This window comes from Lethenteron reissneri, chromosome 47 (genome assembly GCF_015708825.2).
Source record: "Lethenteron reissneri isolate LAM-NWPU_2019-01 chromosome 47, ASM1570882v1, whole genome shotgun sequence".
NCBI classification, from domain to species: Eukaryota; Metazoa; Chordata; class Hyperoartia; order Petromyzontiformes; family Petromyzontidae; genus Lethenteron; species Lethenteron reissneri.
Window position 1 is genome coordinate 7,569,850 of NC_083825.1, and position 7,832 is coordinate 7,577,681.

General features: G+C 46.6%; 1 protein-coding gene across 2 annotated transcripts; it reads right to left on the minus strand.

The window, feature by feature from the left end:
* Positions 1 to 17: 17 nt before the first annotated feature.
* On the minus strand, positions 18 to 5,502 carry MRPS24 (mitochondrial ribosomal protein S24). Of its 2 annotated transcripts, XR_009756590.1 has the most exons (5): positions 5,436 to 5,502; positions 4,560 to 4,640; positions 3,881 to 3,992; positions 2,673 to 3,054; positions 18 to 1,359 (listed from the first exon to the last, which is right to left on the minus strand). XR_009756590.1 is itself a non-coding variant. In XM_061571354.1 (4 exons), the coding sequence occupies exons 1-4, from the start codon at positions 5,484 to 5,486 to the stop codon at positions 2,771 to 2,773; spliced, it is 528 nt and encodes a 175-aa protein (XP_061427338.1). In that variant the 5' UTR covers positions 5,487 to 5,502; the 3' UTR covers positions 1,648 to 2,770. The 2 variants fall into 2 exon arrangements, 1 of the variants encoding a protein (XP_061427338.1); XM_061571354.1 differs by lacking the exon at positions 18 to 1,359 and having other exon boundaries at positions 1,648 to 3,054.
* Positions 5,503 to 7,832: the final 2,330 nt, after the last annotated feature.

Genomic DNA, 7,832 nt, shown 5'->3' on the forward strand with positions numbered 1-7,832 from the left:
CGGCGATTAAACAAGGTCCCAAAGTCCAACAAGTTGGGAGGTCTCGGCATTGTCAACAATGCACAAAAAACATTCAATTGCAGAAATCCGTTTACAAAGAATGTCGGTTCAATTTCTCATCCACACAAGATTCAAGAAGCATAATCTAAGTGGATGTGTGAAGCCTATTTATGTTACTCGAGTAGTGTCCAATTCCATGGCTTTTTGATATGCTCTGCCAACTGAAGGAGTTCCACAAGGAAATTTCTTATGACGTTTGACACTGCCAATAGTATAAGTGGGATATAATTGTGCATACTTTTTTTTTTAAAGCCCGGCATCTCAATCCAACAACGGCATCTGTTATATTGCAACTACTGCCAGCTGAAAAAGGCAACCAAAGCAGCACATTGCTAGAAAACATTTGATCAGAGAAGTCTCAACGGATCGAGATTATTTCAACACTTCAACAAATGCATTTGTTTATTTTCATTTCGGGCAATGTGGAGGGACGGCACATGATGTACAATGCACATTGATCTATATTATAGCCCACCTTAGTAAAACTGCATTAAAGTTCAAACTTCCAATGCTAAACTCTTCAAATAGGTTATTTCACTTTCCACAAACTCTCCAATTATAATATGCAATTTGAACTTCTGCTGTTTGTATCTAAAGACATTTTCAATTGAAATTTTAGTAAACCTTTCACTCCTGTTGCATAGCTCTATATATAACAATGACATACTTGTATGTACTGTATATAACATTTGTAGATTTTTATTCGATGCTCTTGTGTAAAATGTTCATAGGTTGACTCTGTCCTGTTCATTCTTTGTCACCTTCCATCTAGTCGCATCTTGACTGCGCTGTCCAGATTCCTCTGTATTTTGACCCTGCTACATTAAACAAATTTGTAATGATGTGCATTACACAGCCCTTTCAAGACCCGGCTGATTTTTCTATTTATCTGTCACTATAAATGAGCTCAAATTTGTACACTTTTTATGGTTTGCATTGAATTCCACAATTCATTATCCCCACTGCACAACCGAGTCTTGCTGATTTAGACCTCGCCATGTGGTTGAAGCTGATTTCACAGTTTCTAGTATTTCCCTGCACTAATTTTCCTTGTCCATATACACTGCAAGTTCATACCGAGCCTTAAACCCTTTAATGAAAAAAAACTCAAACATAAACTTGTCAAGTTGGTTATAAAATTTTATTTTTTATCTTAAAGTCAATATATGAATGAGCCAGTAATGCATTTTTGTTGGGTTTCACTTGAAGGAAGATGCAACCAAAAATATGTTCGTGAGGAGTTTGATTGGAAGCTTCATCTTCATCCGTTGTCAATCTGCTGCTGGTGGCCTCTCCAAGCTGCCACGTTCCCGCAAAGCAACAATGAAGCTTCTTTAAAGACAAACATGAGTGCTGTCAGTGTGCTTATGCTATCACTGCAGTGCGAATACATTCGATTTCAATAGGTCACTGTGGTAACGCTACAGTGAAGCTACTGAAAATCACGTTGCCTCACTTTCCTTATTAAAAAGCTTAATTGTCTGAGCCTCTGAGCCCATGACCCAGCCGATGTGTGTATTTAAGAGCCGTTTATTTCGGCTGCATCTCCCTTTATTCAACAAAGCAGTCAATGTTTCATTAAACAAGCAGGTTGATGTCAATTTATTAGAGAATAGTTGTACAGAAATATGATACCATGTCAGGCCACATGATTTACAGTTGAGAGGTCAAATTGTGGCTGGTGAAATCTCAGCCCATGTCCAGTGGGGATTAAATAAACACCACTCTGAAAAGTCAGTGGTTGTCCTATGGGGATACCGACCCCAGCTGCTGGAAACAGTTTTACAACTGGCTCTGGGCTTCCAGTGTAGGCGAGTACGACTTCATATTTGGATGGTCGAGTATTAATTAGTTATTTACCTTGTAAAGCCTCATTGAGTTATGAAAAACAAAAATTCCTGATTTGCAGCACACTCCATTCTCTCACCCTGATGAAATTGAGACGAGACTTTCCTACTCTCTGCCTATGATCACTGCACGCCTCTAAGAAGTGTTTTCATTCACACCTGCACTATCCTGTTGTATCAATTCCCTCCTGCCTAGTAGCCTGTTAATATTTTACTCCTAAAAAACTTAGTTATATGGATAAACATACCCCCCCCAATGTGTACAGCATTTTGAGATGTGGTCAATCAGCTGTAATGGGTAAAGTGAATGCAGTACCTACCAACAAGTGTACAGTCTACCAGTAGGGGGCTCTTTGCTACGTGACTTCGGGAATAATGTCAGCACATTTCTCGAATAACATGGGATATTTAACATCCACTGTGAAGATGGCGGCACGTAATACACCCCCTCTTCACCCGAAATATTAACCAGGGCAGCCAACGAGTCCCACCACAAACCTCTGCTCCAAGTGGCAAACACGTTCAGCTAGGCCTCGGCAAGGTAAGGTAAAAGTGTAAAAACAACGAGCCTACCTTTACCCTACCTTTTACCTTACCACAATACAATCCCTCTACCCTACCTTTTACCCTTTAGCAGGTAAGGTAAAAGGTAAAAAGCAACGAGCCTACCTTTTACCCTACCCTTTACCCTACCCTTTACCCTGACCCCTTGGCATGTCGACACCTTTACCCTTTTACCTGGTAAAAAGGGTACAATTACCTTACCTTGCCGAGGCCTACGCTCAGCCATGTGACCAAAGAGAACTGACTTTTGTTCAACACAGCCGCTCTAGCAGGTGTCTTCGTGTCTTTGTTGACTCCCTTCACAGGTATTTGTAGACGACCTTCTGTGGGACTGCCTGCACTTCCAGCTTGACGGGGCACTTGTAGAGGAATGAGAGTAGCGTCTCGGTGTAGCCGATCAGGAAGTAGTAGCGCATGGGTGGCAGCCTCGTTATCAGCACAGCGCACACCACCAGCACATTTCCGCGCCTCTTCACCACCACCTCGGTCGACAGGCAGCCGTGAAATGTGCCGTACATGAAGCGGCGGATGAACACGTCCTCAATCGAGCGCTCTGCCGCCCCCACCTCGCCGTCCAAGTTGGCTACGCAGCGGTACAAGTGGAGATAAACGGGGACATGGCATTCACGTTCGCTAAAAGCAGTTCCCTCTTTTTATTGTAAATTTCCCCACAAATGTTAACCCAATTGTGTTATTGGCATTGTGCAATGAGACAAAGTATATAGCCGCATACATATCCACATGTTGCGTTAGAAAACGGCCTATGGAAGTGGATAGTACAGAGCTAACTTTGAGATACCTTCCATTGGCCTCTGGTCCACACAACAGATTGAATCTCTTCATCTGCCTGGATTTAAAGCCAGGATCTCAATGGCACCAGCTCAGCACACTGATCTCTGAGCTACCCTCAGGCAGTCTCTCCCTTGAGAAACACTGCACAGGTGGTTTGGTGGTTTGGGAGCCAAATGAAAATATGTTAATCCTCAGATGGGGACCTAGTCAAGTAAAGTGAATGAAACCACAATGATTGTTCTTCTTACCAGGCTAACATGACCAAACGTTGTGCTTGAAAATCTGATTTAAACTCTGCTTGGATTAAAAATCGGAAATCTGTGTTCCAACATTAAAATTAGGGGACCTCAGAGGCAATTGGTCACCTGCTCTCACCAGAATGGAAAGTTTGCTTTTGTGTGCGTATGTACACATGTGGGTGTGCACATGTCAGTGTTTGCATGTGTGTGTCTGAACTGTTGTACCCAATTACTTGTATAAGGGGCAACATTTTAATCCGGTGATATTCATGTACATACGTATGTGCACATACATATGCACATACATGTGCACATACATGTGCATTGGTATGTGTGTATATTTGCGCGTGCTCATGCGTGCAGTGTGTGCATGCGTACCCGTGTGCTGGGAGAGCCATCCCTTGCGGTGTGCAATCTTGTGTGGTGGGTTCGCCTGCTCGTACGTCACGGGCTTATCCCCCTTCCCCACACGAACCCGGCCCGCTTGGCTCTACAGGGCAAGGTGACCAAACATCGCGCACACGTATTCCAACACACGCACACTCTTACACATATAGAAGAATAAGACAGCCATATTGTTGGGTAACAATGTTAGATGGCACTTTTGAAGAACCGGAAAGGGTCACTGAGCGAGTGGTGTGACCAGTACCACATTCAGCCTCCTTTGCCATGCCCGTACTGGTGTTCACACCCCACGTTGTTCGTACATTATATTGACCATTGCGGAGATTGTGCTTGGACAAGACACGACTGTCATAAAGAATGATGGCCGATGGCCAACAATTATAACACCCCAAGGACAGAACGCACCCAAGAGAGATGGAGTCATAAAATCCGTTCATAAGCAGGAATACAAATATTTGTCACATCGCAAGGCCATGAAGAATGGTAGTGGTGTAGGGACGACTTGAAGAGTGGAGAGCAAACGCTGGTGATGAAACAGTATTCAATCTTAAAATTATATGCATCATGAGCATACGAATTCATTATAGTTGCTAAAATCATTCCACGCCTGGTGACCAATTCAAGTGGCAAAGCCTCCGTTCTAACAAGGTACCTTGAGACACACTGCGCTTGTCTGTAGCCCCCGTGGGCACACGGGTAACGCCATCGGCTGCCTTTTCGCACACAGAATGCCCTGGGAATTGACACGGGTACAGCAAACGAGTACAGTCAAGGGGGTAAGCAGTGCTGCCTGTATCCAGGCTACCAAGCTGCACGAATTCAACCCTTCTCACACGCACACGACTCGCAGCACATCCAGACCACGTTCACAACTCAAAACGCTAAAGTATTAACGCCTGTCACTTACTCTTCAAAGTCAATCGCATTCCCATGGCGGGATCCCGTGTCTCCGTAAAATTCCGTTCACAACAATACAAATTCAAGGACATTTAACCCACTGATGAAAAGTGACGCCATAGACTGTGCATGTCTTATGGGTTACTCGACCATACTTCACCTCGCTAGGGTCATTGCGGAGGGTTGAAGGCGGGAGCATAGAAGTACAATACAACAGTTTATATCGCGGCACTGCCTTACGAAGTGGCCTCGACATCGATAACTTCAATGTATGAAGGCTCGGCCCTGCTTAGCTTCAAATAGCTTCATATACCAAAAGATGAATGGACAGCATTCCGAGTAATGCTGTAACAGACAACCGCTTTGTATCGTCTAAATGACAACACAGCCTGGTTCTTATACTCGGCGCATTTAGTGTAAAATTTAAGTTTTTGACTTAAGTTTCCATGCTTGAACTAGAGCGCTAGACTAGCACAGGCCCTTACAAGGCTGCGCGCCGCTCTCAAACCGCGCTTGCAGCTCGCTCGCGGGATTTGTATCTCGCCGCTTGTTAGAGAACAAGGAGCGAAGGGGTAATTAATTATACAGCTGATTGAAGTTGTAACTTCATGTTAAATGTTGTTGTTTTTACCCGAAGCGGCGTGAGGGCGAACACCCTTGACGCTGACATGGAGGCCGCCATGTTGAGTCGCGGTGGATTCTGGGAAACACGTGGGACTCATTGAGCCAGGCTGAAGTAGCAGCAGCAGCAAGGGGCACTTACACTGAACAAATGCCTTAGCAGGGGAGGTTTTAACCATTTAGTTAAATATTTGTATCAGGAATTGCAGAATTAAGTACTGTGGTTGAACTTAAAATGCATGCGCATAAATTAATATCTTCCACACGGCGTTAAGTGGGGAATGGTGGATGATAAGATGAGAAAGAATTTGCTAATGCAACTCCTTATCCTCAACATAAAAACACAGATACAAGGAGTTGGGAAAACCAATGGTCAATACCGACAGATTACTCGGAGGTAATGGGATAAATTTGCCAAGAGTACATCTCATCAGCGGCATTGATTCAACAAAAGCAACAGCCTGGGCAAGCTTCGATACTCAATGTCTCATCAGCAGTCAGGCTCGCTTGATGGAACTGTCAGATGTTATTGGCAGGGACCCACTCTGTTAGATATGGGACCCTAGTTCAGCACATTGCTCCATTCGTTCGAGCCTGGCCCTGCTCATGTCACTGCAGTGCCCTCTGGTGGACGCATCTATGACTGCAGATTATTGGGTTGAAGCTGCCTTGGCAGCGGTTACCGTCAACATCAAACTCTACACATTCGTCCATAACTATAACTCTTAAACAATAACAACGCGTACCGGCAACGTTTTGGGGATGACCTCCGGCCTCGCGTGGCCGGGTCGATACGTGGCCTCGTCCCGCGACCTCTGGTGGTGGAGGTGGGAATGGGACCTGGATCCTGGGAGGAGGCCTCGCAGTCTAAATAACCTGACCAACATGGAGGCCCACTAAATAACCTGACCAACATGGAGGCCCGCTAAATAACCTGACCAACATGGAGGCCCGCTAAATAACCTAACCAACATGGACGCCCACTAATTAACCTGACCAGCATGGACGCCCGCTAAATAACCTGACCAACATGGAGGCCCGCTAAATAACCTGACCAACATGGAGGCCCGCTAAATAACCTGACCAACATGGAGGCCCGCTAAATAACCTAACCAACATGGACGCCCACTAATTAACCTGACCAGCATGGACGCCCGCTAAATAACCTGACCAACATGGAGGCCCGCTAAATAACCTGACCAACATGGAGGCCCGCTAAATAACCTGACCAACATGGACGCCCACTAATTAACCTAACCAACATGGACGCCCGCTAAATAACCTAACCAACATGGACGCCCACTAAATAACCTGACCAACATGGACGCCCGCTAAATAACCTGACCAACATGGACGCCCGCTAAATAACCTGACCAACATGGACGCACGCTAAATAACCTAACCAACATTGACGCCCACTAAATAACCTGACCAACATGGACGCCCACTAATTAACCTAACCAACATGGACGCCCACTAAATAACCTAACCAACATGGACGCCCACTAAATAACCTGACCAACATGGACGCCCGCTAAATAACCTGACCAACATGGACGCCCACTAATTAACCTAACCAACATGGACGCCCACTAAATAACCTAACCAACATGGACGCCCACTAAATAACCTGACCAACATGGACGCCCACTAATTAACCTAACCAACATGGACGCCCACTAAATAACCTAACCAACATGGACGCCCACTAAATAACCTAACCAACATGGAGGCCCACTAAATAACATAACCAACATGGACGTCCACTAAATAACCTGACCAACATGGAAGCCCGCTAAATAACCTAACCAAAATGGACGCCTGCAAAATAACCTAACCAACATGGATGCCCGCTAAATAACTTAGCCAACATGAACACTGTGTGGGTTTGGTGTTGAAGTCGGGTCGGTGCTTCGGGGTAATGAGACGCGGCGGGCACATCCACCGCGTCACTGTAGAGTCCCTCTCGCGTCTCTGGTGACAGCGCGACCCAAGCCGTCACTGCGCCGCAGGCTCGCGACTCGAGCCGCGCGCCATGGACGCGATGCCACGTAGAGAAATTAGATCCTGAGTTGGTACTGCAGCGCCCCCGTGTGGCCACCACGCGGTACAACTGCAGCGCCCCCGTGTGGCCACCACGCGGTGCAACTGCAGCGCCCCCGTGTGGCCACCACGCGGTGCAACTGCAGCGCCCCCGTGTGGCCACCACGCGGTACAACTGCAGCGCCCCCGTGTGGCCACCAAGCGGTACAACTGCAGCGCCCCCGTGTGGCCACCAAGCGGTACAACTGCAGCGCCCCCGTGTGGCCACCACGCGGTGCAACTGCAGCGCCCCCGTGTGGCCACCACGCGGTGTAGCTGCAGCGCCCCCGTGTGGCCATCACGCGGTGCAACTGCAGCGCCCCCG

Excerpts from the sequence above, each read along its gene's own strand:
- MRPS24 (XM_061571354.1), bottom strand. The coding sequence starts at position 5,486 with ATGGCGGCCTCCATGTCAGCGTCAAGGGTGTTCGCCCTCACGCCGCTT. Across the intron at positions 3,993-4,559 it reads CAAGCGCAGTGTGTCTCAAG|AGCCAAGCGGGCCGGGTTCG; the intron begins GTACCTTGTTAG and ends CTTGCCCTGTAG. Across the intron at positions 3,055-3,880 it reads ATGGCTCTCCCAGCACACGG|CCAACTTGGACGGCGAGGTG; the intron begins GTACGCATGCAC and ends ACCGCTGCGTAG.